Raw genomic sequence first — 24,495 nt, 5'->3', positions numbered from 1 at the left:
ATTTGGAGAAAAGTAAAGTACTTTTGGAGAGTAAATGCAATTTACTCTCCAATAATCAAACAAATCAAAGGGTAAACTACCTGGGTCCATTAAAGTGAAACATGTAGCTGCCAAAGAACTGCTGTTATCTCTGGCATTGCTGGGTCATTAGGACATTTCACAGAAACAAAAATATATTTCCTACATAGACCAAGTTAAAATTCCTCTGGGGAAATGCTGCAAATGCACTTCAGACCTGAAGCTAATGCTACCCAACAGTCTAGGGGATGTTCTTTCTTCCTAAGAGTCGATGGAAAGTAGAGAGCACCTCGTGCTGCGCTCATCACAGTTAGGCTCAGGAGTAATGTCTGACCTTGTAAATACCTGGTGCTCTGCCCTGGCTGAGGGAGAGGGACATTGCCTCCCACTGTGGGGAGCTCAGATAACGTTGGAGGGCACTGCATGATTCAACTCAGCCTTCCCTCTGGGACAGGAAGTTTCCTTCCCGATTCACACAAAGTTTGGAGAAGACAGAGTAATATCTCCTTTGTATTGGTTGGATATACTTTTCTTCCTAAGTCTGACCAAGACTCCTCTCCATAGCTGCATCAGCTTTACTTCAAAGTGAGGAGGACTCTGCTGCACATGCACAGGTCTCTGGGGACATATGGAGGCTGCAGGTTACTCACTGTGCAGGTAAAAGGTCTTTAATTTCTGCCTCTTTCATTTTTCTACCTTCATCTGTGTTTCTCTGTTTATCCCATCATTTGTTTGTACATTTACACTGCAGGATCTGGCTGCTTTTCTTGTTGTTCTGGCTGGTACAAGGGAGGCGGATGGCTCCCCCAGGTTGGTGAAACATGATAAAAGGATAGCAGGGAGTGGCAAGGATAGTTCTCAAGGGAGAACTAGGTAATTCTACTCAAAATGACATATGTCTCTCCTCTAGTCTCTGGTCCTCCTGGCTCATCTGTTCTCCGTGTGCTTCCACCAGGTTTTGTAGAGAGCAGTTGCCACTCCAGGATTTTTTGGATGAAACTGAATAAACTCTTTCTCCAAGGAAAGTTCTTCCAGCTGGAAATCAATGGTGAGTCACAAAGTGGTTGCCCTGAGCAAGATGAAGGCTGGAGTACAACCTAAGTTGGTGTCTATGAGATGGATGCTGCTGCCACATTACTTACTATGCGTTACTTACCCTGAAAGAACTGACAGAATGTCCTTGCTGCCTGCGCCTAAACCTGGCCACAATTAATTTGCCTAATATCCCTACAGATAGTTTATATCTACAGCCATAGTCCCCTTTGCCCCTTCTGCCTAGCATGCCTGAGAAAAGGAGAAAGGACAGTCCAATAAGGAACAACTGGTATTTGGGTCTTCCTTTCTCTGCTGAAAGCTTACACATCTAGCTAGGAAAACAGAGGTGAAATTGTAGTTTGGGTGTATCTTGAATGTCACAGGTGACAACAGCGGCATTTGCTGAGTAATAGCTAGAAAACACACCCTGGGTGGGTCCTGGGGACTTCAGCAATTAAAAGACCTTTTTTCTTTTTATTTAACATCACAATGACAGTGAAATACTCTGTTTCAAATTGAACAAAGTGTATCCACTTGACTGAGTAAAGGAAAAAAAATCTATTTAACCAAAATGAAAACCAGAAAATGTTCATGCCAAATTGAACAAAGTATGTGATTTCACCCCAAACCATATTTCTTTCTGTTGGGATCAGTTCTTTTTTTTTTTTTTTCGGGGTTTGTCTTCCCCTTCTCCCCGCCACCCTGCAATTAATTTGGAGGCAGAACTGAAAAAATCAAGTACAGCAAGGGTGTGGAGAGAAGTGAGAACTTTTATGAGAGCAACTGATATCTCTGGAAAAAACAGACAAGCCTTGAGGCACACAAAGCTTGTTTGTTTCTTCCAGCTCTATCAGCTGGTCTCATAAAAGCTATTCTCTCTTCTTCCAAAATTCTTCTCACTTATCTCCTACACTATCCTGGCTGCAAGAATATGTCTACTGAAACAGCAGTTACTAGTACTGTCCGACATATAAAGATGACAGATAAATGTTGAAATTACAATGACAGCTAGTAAAACCCTATCTACTTGTACAGATTCTTGTGTCTAACCCAAGACTAAAATAGTTCCTTAATCAGAGGAATAGATAATTAACAGAATACAATGTTATTAACTTTACCAGCATCAAGCGCTGAGCTCAACCGTCTCCCAGACTGCCCGTTACTCAGCTCCCCTCTAGGTTTAACAGTACACAGTGCTTTGTCTGACAGAGATAAGGGGCAAACATGATCAACTTGTAGAAGTGCCCATCCAGAATATGTCCATTACCACATCCTTTGATCATACTGAGCAAGAGAATACCAAACTTCAGGATTTTGAAAACAGATGGACATAATAGTCCATAATTCTTTCTGGAGGGCAAAACTGGAGAGGGAGAAATGTGTGCAATACACACATTCTCAAGGAGAGAAACTCTCCTTGATAGTACTTCAAAGGGGGGCTGTGGCACAAGCTTCTGTAAAAAGTGGGCACTAAAGTGATGATAATTTGTGTGAGCCACTTATCATGTGTGCTTTAACATGTAGCAGTATGGCTTCATTAGCTCCTTAAGAGGAGCAACAAGATGCACTGTTGGAGAGCACCTAATCCACATGGTCCTCTTTTCTGAAGGCAGTTGGGTGAGGAGGCCTCAGCACTGCCTTGCCCAGTGATTTGCCTGAGTTTTTCTTCCCAGATGTCATTCCCCAACATCCTTTTTTCTGTAGATCCTTATGCCGGCCCTGTTCTGCTGGATGAGAAACTAGCATCTCGCTGTGGCTATGTCCTGTCAGAAGATGTATGGGGCAACCCCATCTTCCGGGCGTCAGTGCTTGGCTGTCATGTGGCCAATGAGGTAAGACAGACTGAAAACCATTTCAGACAGTGTATGCTCTCCAAAAACATAAGACTGGGATATTATATGACATTTCAGTGACATGTTTTGAGAACTCAAGAAACAGTGAACTCAAAGACTTAGTATAATGTTGGTGGTGTGTAGACATGAATAGGCAATAGCTCTCCAGTATGAGGTATGTTCAGTGTGACTGACATGGGATTTCCTCTCTCCATGAAATGACACTTAGCATAATTCTGCTGACTAGCTGCCAGCTCTCAAGCATATCCTTGTTGATGCTGATTTGCCAGAGAGTTTCTTGAAAGCCTCTCTGGAAAGAAGTAGGCATCTGCTTGAAAAAGCAACATTTGCAGTGTGATTCTGGCAGATCCTTTCCTGGCTTAATTTATGTGGTAATGTGCCTGTTAACACATGCCTAGGAACGTAGATCACACACATCTATTAGACCCAGATTTGTCTCATGTAACTTGAGCCATCTAAAAGATAATGTCTAGTCTAAACTAGTTCTTTACACTTCTGCAATAGTCAATGAAGAAAAACAGGCATCTCTGGAAGGTGATTCACACCATCCTAAAATATGTTTAAAAGTTTAGTGCAGATTTCTGATTTCTAAATGATAGTTGAGATGAATTGTACCCCACCTGACCTAGAAACAGAATATATCAGAACAGAAACTTCGTCTTTTGTCTACGTCTTGTTGATTCTGGAAGCCTCACAGTAAAAATAAGATGAAACTTGCTGGGTAGACCTTATGCTAATAGGAATAAGGGGTACACTGTGCTGTGAAATGACCAGAACATCCAGTTTCTCTGGAAAGGTTTTACATTGTTTTTGTTTAGTTTTGTTTGTAGATAACATTCATGCCTGATTGATAGCAGCACAATCAACGTCTTTATGTTTGGCTCCCATGGAGCTGAAGGACCAAGAGGAGAGGAGATGTCTTAATGGCGCTAATTTAGATAAATGCTAAGCATTTGTAAGAGGGATCTGAATTAGCTACATCAAATTAAAGTCTAGTGCTTTGTCTCCATGAGAATGTACATAGCGATCATGAATGAGAGAAACAAGAACGACATCGTGAAGAAGGTCAGATTAGTGTATCTATCTTCCTCCAACTAGCTGCACATTTAATACTATGGAAATAATATTCCTGAGATCTCATCTAACACAAAGTTTGTAACTACTAAGACAATGTCTGTGTCTCAGAAAGCCCCCGTGCACAAACCAGTGGAAAGCTGTCATTACAGGCCTCAGTCTGCTCTTATCCTTGCAAAGAAGCCCTCAGTACTAGCTGCTCTTGGAAACTGGACAGTAGGCAAAATGGTCCTGTGCTGTCATTCCTGTGTGCATATGAACATGACCTTCTACATGACCCACGAAATTTCTAACTCTTCTTCCTAGGCAGATGAGCTGTTCTCACTTACTGTGAACATCAGGGTGTCTTCGTTTCCAAGCATGAGAGCAGCTGTGACCTACATCTACCCCATGTACTGCTCCTACTCTTCCTGGGCTCCAAGAGAAATTGTGTGTGAAGAAAATTACATGGAGGTAAAAACTTTCCCATCAAAAGCTGAGTTACATCCAAGCTCCCTGCAAGGCACAGCAACCTCCACAAATACAGACTTAGGTCAGAAGTTGATTTTACACTACGCATCCAGGGCCAATAGCAACATGTGGCTATTCAGCAGAAAGCCTAACTGTAGATGCTCATTAATAACACATTTACATGTCATTGGTATTTTGCATGCAGTGAAACTCAGTTATCTGTAAAAAAAAATACTGTAATTCATGTCATTGCAAGCAAAACAGAAGCCCGAAAGACCCTACATATTACATACCTGTTTCCCAGATATGAAACAGGATCATTATTTTACCTAGTTATACACAAAGACTAACAGAAACACAGAATGGTTGAAGTTGGAAGAGATCTCTGGAGACCATCCTGTTCAACCCGCCTGTGCAAGTAGGGTCACCCAAAGCACACTGCCCAGGACTCTTTAGTATACATACATCCCCATAAATACCACAGCTTTAGTTTTCATTTTAAGAGTGCAGAACTTACAGCAGTCCAAGATCTCTGAAGTCAAGAACCTACAGTGAATGTTGCTTGCTAAATCCCAACAGACACTTGGGAAGAAATCTGAAAGGCCTCCTCTCTCACACCTGTGATAATGCGGCAGGTTTTATTTGTTCCTAAACTCATTTGTGTTCCCAGGTATCAGTGAAGACTGATGTCCCTGCAGTTTCAAACGACTACACTGTAGCATGGATGTCAGCATTACCAGAGGTATGGAGAGTCTTTCCTAACAGCTGTTAGCCTGTCTCTTCTCTCTAACATCATGAGCCATAGAAAAAGGGGTATGTCAAAGACGCCCTCAAGTACTGAAAAACCTCTCAAAATTTTTTTTTAAAGCTCAAGACTTCAAAATATGTTTAGGTGGGACAGAAAGGCCATATATGCTTGTAAGAGTTAGTAGCAGCTGAGTTCAGAACAAAACAAAGGTAGATGGTTCTTTACACAGCGGCTAGTGAATCTGTCAAACTCCTTGCCAAAAAGATGCTGTGCCTGCTAAAAGTTGCTTGATCTCAAGGGAATTCAGGAAAATTTCGTAAAGGAGAAATCCAATAAGACTTACAAAATACAAAAAAGCCACAAATACTCAGAACTATTGTTTGAGGATAGAAAGTATTAGGGGAAAATATATGCTTATCCTATTTTTACTCATGCCTCACTTTCTTCTTACATCCATTTTCCTCTCTGGTTAAGAAATACTGTCTAGGACAGACCTCCATCCTAGACCAGTATATTCCTCTCTCCTTATGTGTGACACAGCATGGTTAAATACTATACAAGGTAGTCTGTCTTTTGACCTATAAACTTCTCCAATAATCATTTTGCATGAAGGCAACTTTTTTATTAACAGTACAGGCAATTTAACCAGAGGGATTTGTTCAAGGCTACCAGTCTCTTCTAGGGCTGCTATAACACTTTCTTTATATACATAAAGGATGTTACTCATGGACTAGGGCACTGATATGCCCTGCACACCTCCAGTTATTCTAGTTCCTAATGGGAAAATAAATGTTACAATTTCAGAGAATTTGAAGGGGCTTTTGTATACTTGTACATTATGCAATTTCTCTTTATCTCTTGCAGACTCAAAATCTTGCATACCAGCTATGGCAACTGATGTTTGTTTCTCCATCAGGGAGAAAGAGAATAATGGTAAGCGATGCAGCTAAACTAGGCTACAGCTTCAATAACACACTGTCTCGAGTTTATCTCCGTGCACCCTATCACAGCAATGAGTCTGATTTCAGCACGGTGAGTTGTTGCTCTCAAACAAATACAAAATTGCGTTGCTTTTGTTGCCTCTCTATAACATTTGTTTTCCTTTATTTTTTTTTATCCCTGGATCCCAACAGGTTGGTGGCGTAAATATGAACATGGTCACTTCCACTTCCATGTACAGGCAGCGGTGGCTGCTTTTGCTGATTGACACAACTGTCTCCTGCCCTGTTGGTAAGGATTCATTCCTTGTTCACCAGAAATAACTGCCTGAGGAGCTAGTAAGACACACAGTCTGAGCAGTTCCCTACAACCTGCATTTTAAGAGAAGAGGTTTACAAGCTATCTTCCACGCAGCATGAGCTAAGAGGGTGTTAATGCCTGACAAACATTCTCCCCTGCTGTGGCTTAGTGTAACAGTGGTAACTGGAATATTTGACGAGGAAGTAGGATGCTTTAAATTGTTAAAATCATGAAGCAAACATTCAAAAGAAAAGGCCCAAATGGGTGGCGCTGTGTCCGTGCTCCTGCTGTTGAAGTCTGTAAGGCAAAACTCCTGGGACCAGAAGCAGAACATGGCAAGTAACTGGGAGCACAAGTGGCAGTGCTTCCTAATAAATTAATTATTCATCTGAAATTGGTGATCCAAGTCTGCTTTGAGTGCCACGGTTTCTATAGAATAGCCTTTCTATAGAATAGTCTTCTAACATCATGTAAGGTGTTTTGTTAGCTGTAAATGGCACCCTGATGGAAAGGCGTCAGGGAAAGACAGCTATTGCAGACTGAAGACTCATTGGCAAATCCAATTGCCTGGAACTGTCTTTCTCACTCAACAGATGGTACCAGCTTCACTGATACTACGTTAACATGGACTGTGCCAAGTATTATCCCCACATTAGTGCTTCAAGAATCCACCTTTTTGTCCAAAAGCATTTCAATGGGAGTCAATGGCCAAGTCATAGCAAAACCTCAGGAGAAGAACTACTTACTGGAGCACAACAACACACATATTGGAATAACTATCCCAATTGGAGCAGAAGGAGGGAAACTAAAGGTTAGTATGAACCTTTAAGAGACTAACACAGTTCATGGGATGCTTCATGAAAGAGGTCTTCAAATCATGATTCAGACAGTGCTTCTTAGATACAGAAATACTGGAAGACTTAGATACTCTTTCTCTATGTTCTGTTCTATGCTCTCTATTTCTTAATTAGAAATTAAGTATTTCTTAGGAAAACACAATAGAGGCAAGAGGTTGTATTTTCTGGATGATCTGTACGTTAAAGTAATGCCTGTAGTAATAAATTTAAAATGTTGGAGTTTCTGGGCAGTGGATTTCAATCATCTATTTTGTTACATTATGAAAATGCTCCCTGGAACACTTTTGGCCTGGGTCAGTGACCAATTTTCCAGATAAATCATGCCATTTGCATGAAAACAAGCATGGGACAGAATATACTCCCAATATGTAGTTTGGCTGAAGCTGCCCTTCTTGGGATGCTTGGAAAGTTTTAAGAGTATGGATGTGACTTAAGAGCCAGAAAGCAGGCCCTGGTATTCTATAGTTTACTAGTACAGAAGCAGTGTCCAAAGAAATATTCAGTAGAAAGGAGCGGGCAATATATCTGCATGATTCTTTCTAAAGGGCAGTGACTTTGATTTGTCCCCTTCAGAAGTTCACTTTTTGCCGTATTAGTGGATCTGTACATTATCGTGTGTATTACCATGGAGCAAAATATGACATGGTGCAAGACAGAATTAGTCTGAAGAACCATCTGAAGTACTGATAAAATTTCAAAGTGAACCAGAATAAAATGAAAGGCAAGGCTCATAGTCAAGGCCAAACAAGCAAGGCAGGTGGGGGGACAAAATACTGTTTACTTAGTCAAGTTAATAAGCTATGCTCCCCTGATGTCTCCTTGCTGAGAACATCTGAGCCAAACATGGGCCAGTCAAGTGGTCCAAATAAGCAAGCATTTCACCTAGCAAAATCCATTCCAAACTGTCCTAGAATTCTATTTTCTTTTTCTAGAGTAAGATTTTTAGTCATATTCAGTTATAATTCCACTGAACTATTGAGGAATAAGCTGCTGGAGAGAGTCCAGCGCAGGGCCACAAGGATGATCGAGGCCTGGAACATTTGCCCTATGAGGAGAGGCTGAGGGAGCTGGGCCTGTTCAGCCTGGAGAAGAGAAGGCTGAGAGGGGATCTAATCAGTGTATATAAATACCTCAAGGGAGGGAGTGCAGAGGACGGTGATGGTCTCTTTTCAGTGGTGGCCACTGATAGGACTAGAGGAAATGGCCGGAAACTGAAACATCAAAAATTCCATAGGAACTTAAGGAAAAATTTCTTAACAGTGAGGGTGACAGAGCACTGGAACAGGCTGCCCAGAGAGGTTGTGGAGTCTCCTTCTCTGGAGATCTTCAAAACCCACTTGGATGCAGTCCTGTGCCACGTGCTCTAGGTGACCCTGCGTGTGCAGGGGGGTTGGACTAGATGATCTCTGGAGGTCTCTTCCAACCCTAAGCATTCTATGATTCTATGATTCTTCCTGAATTTTACCTCCTTAGAGCTCTGTATCTGGTGGTGTGTATGGAGTTATTTACAGCATTGACTTGTTCTTGGAGCACACATGGACAGATGCAGATTGGCAAACCACTAAGTATACTGTCATCAAACCAATCGTTACACCTTTTATACCACAAATACCAACTGTTATCAACAGTAAGTCAATCTTCTTACTGGCTTTTACCAGTGCCTTGTTTTTGCTGAGTTACATATTATTCAATTTGACTTCTGCCACAAGCTTAGATTCATTGGAATGTTCTCAATTTGCACTTCCAATTTGTTAGTCAAAGGCAAGATCCAAGTTTTGATAAACCAAAACAATCTTGCCAGCCTTCGTGGATGTTCTATCATCTCCTCTCTTTATGGGATAAATTGAAAAATATGAGTCACTGATAAGAAAAGGAGCATTTCTGCCACTTAAATTGACATTTTTTTTCTATTGAGCACTAAAGCCCTAAAATAAAGATGTTGCATTGTGTAACTGTCACACAACTCTCTGAGGACCATGTCCACTGATGCCATCTTCTCCTCAAAATTGTATTAATTACCCTGAGAGCATAATGAAATCACATTGCCAAACAGTGGTATAGTAAGGGTGTTTTAAAATATTTTCCAATGCACTAAGGAACTACTCATCCAGTGGAGTTATCTGAGTAACTAATATAGAAAGAAAAAAAAAGTGAGACTCTTAGGTTACACTATGATAGTTTTTCCACATTTTATGTGACAGAACTAGATTCTAGATTTCATTATAGGAAAGTCACTGCACATCATAATGCACCTCTAGAAAGTTACTGAACCCTCTTCCTGTAGAGTTGCATGTATTTATTGCTAATCTCCTACAGCTTGAAGCAATTTTCACGTACTCAGAATATCTCAGATCTGACTAGAACACAAACACTCATTAATCAGAGCCATTAAAGAGATAGCTGGATAGCTGGATACGTTTCCTGGAACTTGAATGCAAAGCCACCCTAACTGTCTTTCGTTACTCAATCCACATCAGCAGTAATCTGATGTTCTCTTCCTGCAGATACTCTGCCAGAGGAAAGGATATTTAATGTTGCATTTGGACATTTTCTTCCCGATGTCTCTCTGGTGTCAATCACAGTAGGAAATGTGCCCTTTACCATAAGACAGGCACAACATCAGGGGTATAAGATTTATGAAACTCCTTTTTCTAATACAACAAAGGGATTCATCTTGGAAGTCCCTTTTGATGATCCATATGTTCTAAAGGAGGTAAGATACAGCAGGTCGCTTCAGCAGGTGAGTGGAAGTGGTAGGGCAGTCCCTTTTCAGAATGTCTCTGGCTTTTAATATCCAACAGCTGTTCTACCATTATAGAGCTGTCAATGAGTCTTAGCTCATTTGAATTAAGATTAGAGGTTTGTATGTCCCCACCTTGCTCTCCCTAGGTCTCTGGGAGAAGTGCAACACCAAGTGTGACTAGATGATATGAAATATGACTTCCTTTGGTGTCTGTCAGCATGGCTAATTTTCAAGTGCAACGCCCAGCAGGAAGAGGTTTGTCAAATCTCTATTAAATGTCGTCCCTTGAAACAGGAGCACCTTGGAAAAATAACCATGAGTTATTGCAATCCTGCAAACAGCAGTTACCAACATTCACTTATTCTCAAATCCATGTCTATGCAGAGCCACTTGAACACTTGCATAAGCCATACCCAGTGCAAGTAAGTACAGGCAGGCTCTAGCTATTCAAAATCTAATTTTCTTAAATTTCAAGCCATTTGGACTCTAAAGATTTGTAAAGAGTAAAAATGCACGAAGGGAGTCTAAGCTCTAATTTTAGTGGGAGGACTTGACTGCATGTCCTCTTTGACTCCCTTGGACCAAATCTAACAATGCTGCAATGCTATTTTCTGTTATAAGAAATAACATTTTGAATACCCGAGATTAGGACTTGTGCAAATAATTTTCAATCTGCAGTCAAGACACTATTAAAACGCATCAAGGGTAAAAGCAATACAAAAAAATCAAAGTCAAATGTTTCTTTCAGGTTGAACAGCAGATTTCGGGAAACTTACTGAAGTTAAATGCGGATGTTGAGAAAGGTCTCTTGTAACGACATATCCTCATACCTTCTGCCTTACTGGTTACTCATTCTCCTGGGTCCATGCTCTGAGTAAAGAAGAATACGGATGCGGACTCTAGTCTCCCTCAACAGGCTTTTTTCACCACTGGCGTGTATAGGAAATAGAACTGTGTTCACTTCTGCCTCCATTTTCTGAGCAGGCATTACATTATCCACACTTATGTTTGGCCATAATAGTTATTGAATTCAGTCCAGGTTTCTGAACAGCTTTAGGCCAACTGAAACTATGTTTTTGGAGACTGAGCTCTTTGCTAGGACAGGAGGGTGTTGTAATAATTACTTAGTGCTGCTCAGGATATACATTCCTGTCCATGCTGGAAGCCATTGCTACTACAGCCTAACGCTTCTCCCTTTCTCTCTTTCAGTACGTGAATAAAAATGAAACAAAATATACCCTTCTTCTTAACTACACTCTAAGTGTGGGTCCAGAGATGACACTCTATCACCATTCAGCAGAGTTGGAATGCATAATTGCTGATATCGGTAAGCTTTTCTCTGATACTAACTGGCTTACATTAACAGCATGGATCACTTTTTCACTGAATTCTGTGAGAATGGAGTTAGGCTAAGGATGAGAGCTTTGGGGAAAACCCCACCCTTCAATAGTTCATTATTGGCAACATGGCCAACTTGCTGCTTTTCTGATGGCAGCTCTCTTGCATACTGGCAAGACAGCCTGCCCTCGAGACACTGAGAGCAATAAAAGCTAATGTGTAAAAGGATCTGGCTAGCAAACTCAGCAAACAAGATGCCTCATAACTTGAATATACATCTACTGGCAAAACTTTCAGACATCGCTGTGAGTTTCAGTTTGTCCTCAAATGCAATTTTGCCTCTGTGTCCAGGGCAAGCTCAACTGGATTAAATAAATGTCTTCAAAGACAGCATTTCTCTAAGGAGACAGTCATCTGTTAAAAGATGTACTTAGCAGGTTGGTGGAACAGTCAGGAGCTATGGTTGGTATTTTCTCAAACTTCTTGGACTTTTGGATGCTGTGAAGGTTACAGAGTCACTGTCATATTTTATCTTCAAAACAGCTCTGGGTTCAGCCCAAAGAAGGTTGGCTGACCAAAAATATATTTACATACATAGTTCAGCTTGTCATATTGAAACAGGGGGCTGGCAAACCATTGCTAAACCATGAGGATTCTGATGCCTCCAATTGTGAGCTGTTACATCCCCAACACAGCCAAAAGCCTACAGATGATGCCAGTATGCACGTAAGAACTCTGCTGTGCTGCCAAAGTAAAATTTACCCATGATAGAAATCTGTAACGTAGCCAAACAACATTGCGCAAAGCCTCATTCATTGCTCACTCTTTATCCCACCTTCTCTCCACAGAACTACCAGAAGCAGTTGGTTACTGTGATAAAGAAAACCTGTATTTAGCCATTCCTATTTTAGGCCTGCACCAGTACTGGAACCTATATATTGGTAACAAACTTCTGAACCGGCACACTGTACTTACAAATGGGTATTTTGCAGCTACCAATTCTACCCACCTGATCTTGCAAATACCTTTGTTTGCTATAGGAGTTATCTATGAGGTACATAAACTGTATCATACTGCCTTCTGTAAAGTAAATAGTACTGTTTGCCCATAGACAACTGTCTAGACGTTCTAGAGTCACCATTTGTAGTGCTGTATCAAACGTATTGATACAAAACCTCAAAAAGGAATGACTCCATGCAAGTGTAAGTAGGACAAGAGGAACCGGACATGCGCCCTCCTGGAAACGCCATGTATTGTGTAATCAGCAGTGCTAAGTTGTCTCTAAAAGGTACACAAGAAGTCCTCAAAAACAAACTCCTGAGTATTTTTAGTAGGGTGAGACAAAATGTCCCATCTGTAGTGAGCCAGAAAAAAATATTCCAATATAGCCTTTATGAAAGAAGCTCTTTTAAAGGAACTTACTTTTTTTTTTTTTTCCAGAAATGTTAAAACATGGCAGGAAAAATTGATGCTGTAATAAATATCTGAACTATTCTACAATTACAAGCCAAAAGTTTTCTCTCTGTGACAATAACCAATTAATTCATACCAGAAAACTTCTGCCTCCATGTTGCATCAGACTTTAGTTTTCACACTGACTTAATGCTTATGACTTGCTAGCATTTGAAGTACCACAAGTTGAAAAGATGCACATACAGATCAGTAACATGCTCTGACAGGAGACCTCTTCTTTCACTTCCTTTACAGGAAGTGTCCTTTCAGAAAATCAAAGCAAGGTTTGATGTTGCCCTGAGGAAAGTGAGAACTTTGGAGACCTTAGAGATATTCTCCACTAGATGCAATTTTAATTCTTCAGCATTTATAGGTAAGTTGGACAAGAGATTGATCAGCAGAAAGATCTGTGATACTTCCCTTGAGCTTGTAACTCTCTGGTTTTCTCAGTATGCCACCCAGACGGAACTATAATGATATCCGCCCAAATGAAGACAATTCCTGCTATTGATATGAGTAAAACTAAACTAAGGGACAGCTCTTGCAAGCCTAAAGAATATAATAAAGAACATGCCTTCTTCAAGTTCCATGTCACCACTTGTGGCACTTCCGTAAGGGTAAGGCCATGGCAAGAGCCAAATACATCTGAAGCCTCTGTTTCTCCCAAATTTTATTTTTTGCTCATCTGCCCCATCTCCTGAGAATAATCAGTTTTTAATGAGTTTCTTATACACACAGTTTGAAGGTGATCACATTATTTATGAAAACGAAATCTCTTATGAAAAAGAGACTATCCCAGGACGAAGTCTGTCAACAATCACAAGAGATACAGACTACAGGTAGGAGTTTGCCTATCTCTGCTCACTTAAAACACGTGGGCTGCTACAGCTGATGGAAAAAGTGAATACAAAAACTATTCCTGTTATAGATTAACAGTCTTGTGCTACTATCAAGCAAAGGAGACACTGATGCTGGGTGCCTTCGTTGGTGATTCATCTGCACACACGTCGCCTGCCTTTGGCTCTGGTACAGTGGTGCCAAGATCGAATATTGCAGGTGGGCAATCCTCGTCCATTTTGAAACCTGTGTAACTTTTTCAGTTGTAAGCTCCTTCTTTTAAGACTTAGCCTGCTTCTTACTAAAGATCCTTATGAACATTTTCTTATCTGCAGTATACAGAAGGATAAGACAAGTCCTGAATGTAGTTTCAAGGGTGTCAAAAGGTGAGTTTTCTTCTAAGAAAATCGCAAAAATTCCAAATATGTTTTGATTAAAAATAAATAAATAAATAAATAACAGCAAAATTCCTTGGTGTTTTTTCAAGATGAGTCTTTCCTGGAATTCTATGAACCGAATATGGCCATACTCAGACGATCCTTGGACCCTGTGTTTCTTGAGGTTGAGCTGAAAGATGAAAGTCCTGAAGCAGAATTATTCTTGGATAATTGCTGGGTCACTGAGTCTCTAGACTTTAACAGCACCTCAAGATGGAATATCACTGTGGATGGGCAAGTAGTTACTGAATGACCAACTCGTGCATTGAAGAAGCCTTGATTTCTTCTAGAACTGCTAATCTATTCTCTCAAATAGGTGTGAGATTAACAGCAATGAGTTTGTTGTGGATTTCTGTCCAGTAACTGTTAGCAGCAGAGTGAAACATCCGTCACATTTTAAAAGGCTAGCAGTAAGGATCCTGACACATCCTTTGGAACAGGTAAGATTAAGAGAAAGGATGACCTAGCATTCATGGGCCCTGCCCTGTGAACTCTTCTTGACAGAATATAAACTAAGACCATTTTTCTGAGTCAGATTGCTTAAAATATAGCCAATTTAAGCACCTCACAGACTTAAGGCCTGTAGAGCAGACAGCCAAAGTAGCCTGAGTGATGCGTAGCTTTAATTTAGTTCTCTTCACACAGTCACAGTTTCAGTGATTTAAGATTGAACTGAGTGGAGTAAACAAAAGAGTTTGGTATGTAAATATGATTTTTATATGGTGTTTCTGACTTTTTATAGGGTCATTTCATAGCACTTGAACTCAAAATGTCTAGTACAAAAAAGTCAACTAATGCACCACAGCATGCACAGAAAACAGAGCTTAGCTGTCTCCCATCTATCCCAGGCAGTCACTCATCTCCCCGGATGCTTGCCCAATAGGCAAGTAAGCACAGGCATGTCGGTTTGGCCTTCTGCTATTGTGGTTGTCTTCCTTTAACAGATCTAAAACAGGAAAACAAAGCTGAGGACAGTGAACAGAGTGCTTTATGCTTTCTGCATCCCCCTTGAGTCCGCTCCAGCACCATGTATTGCTACAAGCCATGGCAATACCCCTGCCTGAGCAGCTAAAGTAACCACATCATTTTTTGACTTGGCCCTTCTTAAGGAGTTCAGCTCATGAACTTGCTAGAATTGAACATGATGCAATTCTGGCACATACTGCTTCCTAAGTGGGCAGTTGCATCTAGCACCAGATTGAGTTTCTGTCTAGCTTTGATATGTAGCCTTACTGCAGCTTGTGAGGTTTTAACTTCTCCTGTCTCAGCCTCTCAGTTACCAAACTGCCTGAGGGCTTCTTTGACACCAAATTTGAAATGCAATGCAGGTTCAGCTAGAAGGTGCCACATGCAAGCGTTCAGACAAGCTTAAATCTAGTCAGCTGTAACTTTTGCAAACGGCAGACAAAAGACAAAGCAATGCTCTGTAAGAGGAGATTTTATGTGGACCAAGTAGTATTTTCTCTCATTTTCAGGTGTACGTGCACTGCTCACTGGCAGTCTGCTCTCCTACCAACATATTACATGGCAGCCTCTGCAGAGGACAATGCAGCTCAAGCATGGAGAGGAGGGGTAAGAGAATCATGCAAAACACTTTGGCCTGGTGTTTTTAAGGTAGTTAGGAAACCTTGTCTAAGGGACCAGAAACACCTTGAACACGTGCTTTGTAACATTACTCTTAGCTGGTATTTCAATACATTAATACTTAACATATGGAATTTCTGTATCCTTGAAAAACTACCCAAATGCACTGTATGTCATTCTCAGACTTTCCTGGTCAACATTCAGTCGGTCTCCAGGGCTACATACTTGCTGGACCAATCTGGATTACTGATCCAGATCTAAGATGAAGGATGATTGGTAAGAACCCTTGGCCTTGTATGTTAACCTCTCACCATGTTTTATGGCACAAGCCTTGTCCCTCAAGGGATTAGAACAATTGGCTCTGGGACATTGTCCTCTATCTGGGGTCCGCTGCCCTTTTAAAAGCATTTAGAGCCAGAGGCATGAACAAGGGAACAGTGTTTGGGGTTTCCTTGTCCAGTTGGAGCCCACAAGAGAGCAAACAAGGATAGCTACCTGCCAGGTCAAGCACGAGTGCCACGGCTCTGGAGGTAATGTCAACGGTGGAGTGGGGCATGCTGGAGCTGGGCTGTAGCAGGCAGTTTTGCAATCAACTATTATTTCAACAGATTTTCCACTGGACTGGAGCAAACTGCCCCTAGCAGTTATCACCAGTTAACTGAAAAAAAATGTATGCAAAATATTAAAAACAAAAATTAAGGCACACACCACTGCTGTACCATAAACACTTCCACATGGTCTAAATCCCCTAAACTGTTAGCATTTTCCTCTCTCTTTGAAGGATCAGCACTATGCAGCCGTGTGCTCCTGCCTCACTCCTCATTTTACTGTGTATGGCTGCAACAGCACCTGTAATTTCTGCTGTGCTGCTTACTTTCTGGACATAGAAGTTACCTCTTTCAGAATTATTTTGCTTTAAGTGAAGAGATCAGACTGTGTGATTCAAGACAGCACTACAGCACTGAAAATGGCTAGGGTCTGCTCACAAGATTAGTAAATATTTTAACCTGTTGCCTCTATGAAGTGGCTACAACGCAAAACTTAACAGAAAATAACCCAAGACCGCAAAATAACATTTCCTTTCTCTTCTAGTTATAGAAATACGGACTTGTTGAGCACTAGAATTATCCCAACCCTGATCATGACTTTTTCTTTCAATACTTCATGAGACGACTGCTGATCCACTCAACTGAATATAAAGTACAAATCCGAAAAGTCAAATAAAAGCACATATGAAGTCATGTAACTGCAGAACATCTCCTTGGCAGCCTACCATCTACCATCTCTACTAATGCTGGCTCTGAAGAGTCAAGCAATCTCCTACTCAGAACCTCTTTCACATACAATATAACAGCATGCTTTTTTTTTCCCCAAAAAAAAATTTGGGTTAAAAAATTGCATCTAGCACTGACCTGAGTTTTTCAGAAACATATTTGTCTCCTGTTTTCTTTTAAGCAGACAATGTATGGAGAAGGCTAACTACAAATTGGAAGAGGCTTAGGTGCTCTGAAATCAGTAAAAAGAACAACTCACCCAGCATTTTATTTCTCTATGCCTATCATTAACACATTAACAAAAAAAAAAAAGGAATAGATCAAGGATAGATCAGATTGTACAGATCAAGGACAAACCAGACAAGCTCTCAGAATCAGATGCAGATCACTCTCAGAATATGCCCACAGAGCAACTGAAGGTGACTGCAGCATAGCATAGCATATTGAGTGTGTCAGTGAAATGGAGACTTGCACAGTTGTTAATTCAAGCTAGTAACGCAGAGCCGGTTACAGCTTGTAGAGCTGGTATCTTCACAGGCGGACCAGACTGCATATGCTGCAGTCGTGCCTGAATAAAGAGAGTATTAAAGCTACAGATACTGAAGGACTAAGACACATAAAAGGAAACCGTATGGTACTGAGATCCTCCCCAGAAAGCCCTCAGCGGCAGCCACCTTTCTCTGCTGTATGAGCAGTGCACTCTTCTGGCTGGAGCTAACACTGCAGTGGCACACTAGCCTGCTGCTTCCTCCACACACTCCCAACACGTCACATTCAGCGTCAACAGTAACAAACTCATCACCTCTATTATCCTACAAAGCAATTTGAAAAGAGTAAATTGATAAATAAGAAAGAAACAACTTGTAAACTTGTTTGAAGGCCAAATAATAGTAACTATCTCTGGAGATCTTCAAAAATTGCTTGGACACAGTCCTGTGCCACGTGCTGTAGGTGACCCTGAGTGTGCAGGGGGGTTGGACTAGATGACCTCTAGAGGTCCCTTCCAACCTTAAGCATTTTATGATTCTATGACCTGCTGGCCCCTCTTCTCCCAGTGCTCATGGGGCATTGTCTACAGTTCCACACAGATGAGCATGCGTCTGGTGTTGCACGATTCACTCACCCTACGGTGTTGCCTGCAGCACATGGAATACCCCAGATCTTTGAATTTTGCCCTGGCAAGCCAGAAGTGAGTTGAGCAGTCTGTGTTTGATACCTCTCCACCCAACACCAGGTAGCTGGTGAGACCTCCCTGATTTCCATAGCATTTCAATCTCCAGCATTCCTACCGGCCAGCCAGAGAAATTTAGCATCCTTGATTGCCTGCTCCTGGTTTTGTTCTTTTGTCAATGAAACAATTCTTTTACACTTTGCTACATTAGCATGTTAGACTTACTTGGGTACTCATTGCTTAGCTTTGAGGGCATCTCTCTCCCACCCTGTGATTGTGGCACACTATTGGCATGGCACTTGGTCCACATCCGAAGGCTATTCTTAGACAGCCTCTTCTCAGGCACAGCAAATGGAGCCTCATCATCTAATTCATGTCCTAGATTCTAGTTCGGACCTGCAGGCTTAAGATCTTTCTAAGATTTGGCCCTCAGAAACTAGATCTTGTCACCATGGCTGTGAGAGATTTTATTATTCAACCAGTGTAGAGAAAAGGCATTACAGAGATGTGAGAGACCTGTTAAATAAAAATTAATAGGCACACAGGAGTCTGCATGCAATCTTGAAAATCATTGAACTTTGGATCAGCTTTCACAGCAACACAGTGCACACAGGGACCTTGACTTGAAGGCTACTGCTGCAGTGCTTGTCTATGACCAGGATAAAATAGCTCCTCCTTCCTGGGTGTTGTAGTTGTCTGTCCAGTGCACTTGTCAGGCCACATTTATTGTACAACACGAAGACATGAATGATGAAAAATCTGACAGACAGAAGCTGTAAATTGCTTCCAAACCCTGCTCACGGACAGGGATCCAACAAGGAAAACCTTGGAAACAGCTCAGCTTCAGACACAAATTACAGTTCAACCTAAAATATCTTAACATGCTCCTTAAGTGGACTGTCACTTTGACCTGCCCTCAGAGCAAACTTCCCTCATCAATGAGACCTTACCTTGTGAGAACAGGGACCAAGCTGAGGCTGAATCTGTTCTGCACACTCAGGAACTGCCTCTACTAAAAGGCGAAACTAAAACAAAGCAGTGCCGTGTAAATGCTGATTGCTACAGATTATGAATGCAGAAACACTAGTATAGGAATTGCCAGAATTCATTGGACCCTACCATGTCCTGTGGCAGTACCAAAATGGAAAATGTAAGAGAAGATGGAAATTGCAGAATAATCTCCTCATAAACAAAAAGGTCATCCTCCTACTAGTAGCCTTTTTTTTTCTCTTTCTGAATTTTTCCCTGATAGTCTAAGGACAGTAGTGCATGTATGGACTGGATATAATGGTGTTAAGTCCCTGCATGCTATTCCAACATGCAGGGATTTCACATATCTTTCACTACTTACTTTTTATCAAGGTTATCTATTAAATGTGACATTGCACAGTGCAGTCCTCTCTCTTCTTACAGTCAAGGACGTTATTTTTTTTTAACACTGACTTACTCTTGCTATCCTTTTACAGAATAGGAGTTTTCTTGTCACTTGACAAGCCCTTTTTCCCCCATCAGCGTGCCACAACTTTCACTTCAGAATGATTCTCCTCGTTCTCCATTCTGCATTTCAAAAGTATTGTACAAGACATGTAAAACATAAAACTGTTCTGTTGTCCACTTTTGGGCTGCTAGTCCATACTTTTGTCATGTTTTCCTACCTTTCTTTAAAAGCCCTGCCACACTGTAAAAGGAACAAGCGATGCAACTCCTCATCCTGTGTTTCCGCAGAAGGGAAAAAGGGGGTACAAGGAAAAAACATAGGACGATGATGTTAATCTTTGCCAGGTTCCCTGAACATGTAAAATCTTAAAAAGAGGCTGTTGTTCCAAATACTGAAAGGAAAAACCATTCTGTAAAGTGCTAAGGAAATTGAGTACTTTTCGTAAGCTTAGAGACAGCAGCCCATTGGATGAGAACACTCTTTCTTGCTGCCAGGATAATCCCAGCCACGGAGAACTGAATGATGGAGCTGCCAGCAAAGGCCTGCCTGAAGTAGAGTGGCAATGTGCTTTGGAGAGTAGGTTTATAGGTTGGAAACCTTGGGGCTGTGAATTATTGACGTCTGCAACGTTTTTGGCCCAGGTAAATGCTTACATTAGCATCAACCTCCTGCTGGATCTCTGTGCAGCACCATGATCGTGACAAGGGAACGCTGAGCAAGGGCAACAGAGAAAGAAGCCAGGACTGACACGGATGCTCTACAGTGGTTTATGATTTTTAGGCAGACACAACCTCCAAAGACTAGTGAAAAGCCACGCTCCTCGCTATTGCAAAAGTGTCCAAAGCACATTATTCGTGCTTTTACAAGCCGATTCTCTTAAGTTTCATAGAGAAACACTACATAAATATAATTTTACAACTCTCCATTATACTTTCAATTCTTAAGGATTACAAATAGTAAACCTTGCAGGACAGGACTTATTAAACATATCCTTGCTTAAGTTTTTTGACATCGTTAATTATGTTTTATGATACCCTTTCAACAGTCCTGACTGAGAACACCATTCTACACTTGGTAATTTCAGACTGAAAACCCTGATCAGGCTTAGGTGTGACAAAACGCCTAAACCAGTAACTCATGTGTGCATCTGAGAGAGAAGTATGTGTGTAAGGATTTTACTGGCTGAAACTACTTTGAAATCATTCCAAATTACGCCAAAATACACCACAAGAATTCATTCCTTTACAAAAGAGACAAGGAAATTCTGTGGAGAATCTGCTATAAAAGTGTTCCCAATTTGATGAAAGAGACCTTCACCAACAATGAATATGTTAGAACTGAGCAGCACTCATAAAGTGACATGATCTGGGAAATATGAGGAATACTATTACTTGAATCCTTGTTTTGTTTTCAAAATTTGTGTTTCTTACCAATCTTCTATCCATCTTCATCTATATGCTATCATTTAAACAGTGTACTGTGCAGACCTGTGGTCTTTCCTTTAAAGGGTCCTGTTTCAGTGATCCCTGCACATGTGAATGCTACAGAATCATGCATAAACTCACCATAAGCAGAATTTTCATTAGCAACATTTATAAAATCTATGCATATTCTAATGCTTACAGACAAGCAATCAAAAAGCATTTCTTTTAATGAAACTTTTATTCCCATGAACAACACCATGGAATTTCTTGTATGTTATTAGATTTCAACAATTGTTTCTCCTATAACGCACAAAAAATAACACCATTGGGTATTTGGTCAGCTGAATCAAATAGATTTCATATTATAATTTTCTGCAATTGATCTTTTCAATAAAAGAAGAAAGCCAAGACTCCTGCCGTGATTAGCTCAATTGCACTCACTACCATAAACTCTTTACAGATAAATATGAGATTCATCTTACATTTACATTCCTTATTTACCCAAGAATTAGTTTTCTTCAGTAAAGCACAAAATATGCAAATGATCTTGCACTTCATCCATCATTTGCAAAAATCATGTAGATATTCAACAAAACATTTTTACATTTCACTTTCAATAACCTCTCTTTTGTTTTGCTTCTTTATCAAGAATAGCCTGCTTTAGACTCAATGCAGCATCTTCAAACTGAGGGTTTAACTCTAAAGCTTTCCTGAAATCTGCCATGGCCTCATCAAAGCATCCTGTTCCAAAAAAAAAAAAAAAAAGAGAGAAAGAATTATTTTTCAGTAACTGCTCAATCTCAGAAACCACAACTGACTTGAATGACTTTTTGACTTGTGCTTATTGGGCCTCTTATAATATTTGTTTTCTCCTTAAGTTCAAATGGGAGTTGAAGGTCTACAGATCACAAGCCTGAGTGCTCACTTTAGCACTAAAAATGGGAGAATTCTGGCTATTTATTCCAAGAGAAAAGGCCAACTAATGGCAAGAAACCAATAGCAGAGCTACTTTAAATCGAGAAAGTCGGCATGCTGCTTCCAGATGGTGGTCTCGGTCAGGCTTCTTTCTAAGCGCTCTCCCTCTCTAGCCCCTCAGCATCTGGATCTTGACCATGCAACAGCCTAGCTCCATCAAAAGGGGCAGCGGTGTCATTTCCTGATGGCATATTCGAAGCTTGGGCAGCAAATCCCCAGAGCTGACTGACTGCAAGTGAGATGGCTGTGCTCACTACTGCAGCACCTATGTAAGAGTCACTTTATCCTAGATTTAATGGTAATGTCATGAATTTGCGAACTTTAGTCTCATGGAAATCTTTCCAAAAATATATTTAAACTGCACCTTTCCCCTACTAAACAATACCAGCTCAAATGACACAAAAGCATCGCTTCAAACAGGGATATCTAACTGCCTGAGTGTGGCAGACCTCTAGGCAGAACCTCCCCCAACTAAAGGGAAAGAAACCTCTTTCTGATAGTAGCAGAGAGTGTCAGTCAGGAGTCTCCCCCTCTACAATGCTATTATTTTTTTCCCAGCCTCTGGTGACCCTTGGCACACAAGAGCTCCCACAATTCCCACTCGGTTCTGTGAAGGCTTCCTGCTTTTGCCTCCCGGCCGGCAGGCCCCGACCCAGGCAGGGGGCAGCCAGGGTCAGGCTGACCCTCGAGGGCCAGGGGCGGCCGCTGGGCTCGCAGGGCGCGCTGCCCCGGTCAGGCCGCGCTGCGCACGCACCGAGCCGGTAGAGCACCAGGCCGCGGTTGTAGTAGGGCACCTCGAAGTCGGGCTGGCTCGCGATGGCGGCCGCGTAGTCCTCCACGGCGGCGGCGAACTCCACGCGCAGGTACTTGAGGTGGCCGCGGTTGTTGAGGGCCGTGGCGAGGTCGCGGCCGGCGCTGGAGGGGCGGAGGGAGGGGAAAGGAGGCCGAGCGGCCTCAGCGCGGCCGTTACGGCGAGCACCCCCCTCCCGCCCTCCCTGCCGTTACCCGCCGGGGGCGCTGCGGGCGATGAAGCGCCCGTAGAGCTCCTCGGCCGCCGCCAGCTCCCGCGCCGCGAGCCGCGCGTGCGCGGCCGCCAGCAGCTCCGCCGCGCCGCGCTCCATGGCGGCCGTTCAACCGCCCCGCCCCGCGGCCGTTCAACCGCCGCCCTGCCCCGCCCCGCGGCCGTTCAACCGTCCCGCCCTGCCCCGCCCCGCGGCCGTTCAACCGCCGCCCCGCCCCGCCCCGCGGCCGTTCAACCGCCGCCCCTCGGTGCCGCCGCGTAAGTGGCGCCCGGGCCGGCAGGGGGCAGCGCGTGGCCGCTTTCCATGGCGGCCGTCAGGCCACCGTAGCCTCCACATACGTTAAGGAGGCGCGAAGGAACCTGGGCGCTTTCAAAAGGAATTCACACAAGTTGAAGCAAAATTATAAAAACTGGAGCCCTTGTTGAAACACGCGCTAGGGCTGAGCCGTGGTCCTACTTGAGCTGCAGGATGCCATGTCAAGTCCCTTCTACTCCAGCTACTTTCACAGCACATTCCTGGTATACCCTTCAAATTTAAATTTTAACCAAGGAAAAAGAAAGCTCAAATACCTGAATAAAAATATATTTAATTATGTATATTTTACATATGATTTTTCCCAACATAAAAATGTTTGCATCAAAAGAAATCTTAGTAGTAGAAGCAGGACAATCCTCACAATCTTTTTTTCCCCCTCAAAGAAAAAATGGCATAAAAGTAAATTTTAATGTTAGCAGTCCGCCAAGTGCTGACTCTTTGTGGAACAAACTCATAACATAGGTAAGTGACCTGCAACATTTTCATAGCGTACCATGAAAGCAGTCGCTAAAAAAATCTAGCAATAAAATAGAAAAGCTCCCTTCTAAATGAGAGTTCCCGTCCTTTCAATCTTCATGTGTAACAAGGATGGCTTACAGCTCCTGAGATCTGCTCAGCAGATGTGACCTGCTCGCTTCAAGCTACTAAAGCTTGTAAAAAGTAGCCCATTAACAGCTTCTAGTCTGAAAGTTCATATTGGTTTCCTTAGATGATTAAACAAATCGCCACAGGAAAAAAATAAATCTTAAGAACTCCAATTCCTACTGAAGGCATTGATTTCTGAAGCTTTGCAGGTCCTTTGTTGGTACTACAGTTTTAAATACATTTGTGAAAATAGCATAAATGTGAGCTATGACTAAAGTAAAACAAGTAGTAGAAAAATACATACAATCTTATGACAGCTACTGTGCACTATTTCAGGCCAAGAATTACCTCCTTCAGGAAACAGTTTGCTTCACTTTTACCATTCCATGGGAAATTACTGGTTGTCTCAAAACTCACAGAGAAAAACCTAGTAAGACAAACCTGATTTCAACTTGCATGGTTTAAAAACTAGGTACTGTCTATAATTAACAACAACAACAACAAAATGCTGTTACGTTAAACCACCGCTAAAATCGACTCAATGAATACAACTGTTTGTTAACATACATGGAGCGTTAAAATTTCCCATTTTATTTTTGCAATGTTTCTCTAATAATATTGAACTG

General features: G+C 41.8%; 2 protein-coding genes across 2 annotated transcripts; one reads left to right on the top strand and one right to left on the bottom strand.

Moving 5' to 3' along the window:
* Positions 1-573: 573 nt before the first annotated feature.
* Positions 574-15,931, top strand: LOC104573480 (uncharacterized). The gene is made up of 22 exons (XM_088519633.1): positions 574-675; positions 770-828; positions 974-1,066; positions 2,758-2,885; positions 4,287-4,433; positions 5,101-5,172; positions 6,043-6,210; positions 6,312-6,408; positions 7,011-7,228; positions 8,748-8,901; positions 9,779-9,987; positions 11,227-11,344; positions 12,204-12,409; positions 13,063-13,180; positions 13,258-13,424; positions 13,546-13,646; positions 13,736-13,863; positions 13,980-14,030; positions 14,132-14,315; positions 14,398-14,521; positions 15,557-15,653; positions 15,849-15,931. The coding sequence occupies exons 1-22, from the start codon at positions 647-649 to the stop codon at positions 15,929-15,931; spliced, it is 2,751 nt and encodes a 916-aa protein (XP_088375759.1). The 5' UTR covers positions 574-646.
* Positions 15,932-21,583: 5,652 nt separating this feature from the next.
* TTC32 (tetratricopeptide repeat domain 32) lies at positions 21,584-23,068 on the bottom strand. Its single transcript, XM_088519625.1, has 3 exons — positions 22,953-23,068; positions 22,702-22,862; positions 21,584-21,713 (listed from the first exon to the last, which is right to left on the bottom strand). The coding sequence occupies exons 1-3, from the start codon at positions 23,066-23,068 to the stop codon at positions 21,586-21,588; spliced, it is 405 nt and encodes a 134-aa protein (XP_088375751.1). The 3' UTR covers positions 21,584-21,585.
* Between the last annotated feature and the right edge of the window lie 1,427 nt (positions 23,069-24,495).

Source organism: Tinamus guttatus, unplaced genomic scaffold, assembly GCF_059628265.1.
Source record: "Tinamus guttatus ecotype Peru unplaced genomic scaffold, ASM5962826v1 Tinamus_guttatus_pri_ptg000065l, whole genome shotgun sequence".
Classification (NCBI taxonomy): Eukaryota; Metazoa; Chordata; class Aves; order Tinamiformes; family Tinamidae; genus Tinamus; species Tinamus guttatus.
Note: the sequence above shows the minus strand (reverse complement) of the source record. Positions and strands in the feature narration are given on the sequence as shown.

What these genes read in the sequence shown, in the direction of transcription:
- LOC104573480 (XM_088519633.1), top strand. Translation starts at nt 647, where the DNA reads ATGGAGGCTGCAGGTTACTCACTGTGCAG. An exon ending in GTGAAGAAAATTACATGGAG is followed by an intron (nt 4,434 to 5,100) that starts GTAAAAACTTTC and finishes TTGTGTTCCCAG; the next exon opens with GTATCAGTGAAGACTGATGT. An exon ending in CTTGTGGCACTTCCGTAAGG is followed by an intron (nt 13,425 to 13,545) that starts GTAAGGCCATGG and finishes TTATACACACAG; the next exon opens with TTTGAAGGTGATCACATTAT.
- TTC32 (XM_088519625.1), bottom strand. Translation starts at nt 23,068, where the DNA reads ATGGAGCGCGGCGCGGCGGAGCTGCTGGCGGCCGCGCACGCGCGGCTC. An exon ending in GCCCGCAGCGCCCCCGGCGG is followed by an intron (nt 22,863 to 22,952) that starts GTAACGGCAGGG and finishes CCGCCCCTCCAG; the next exon opens with CGCCGGCCGCGACCTCGCCA. An exon ending in CCTGGTGCTCTACCGGCTCG is followed by an intron (nt 21,714 to 22,701) that starts GTGCGTGCGCAG and finishes TTTTTGGAACAG; the next exon opens with GATGCTTTGATGAGGCCATG.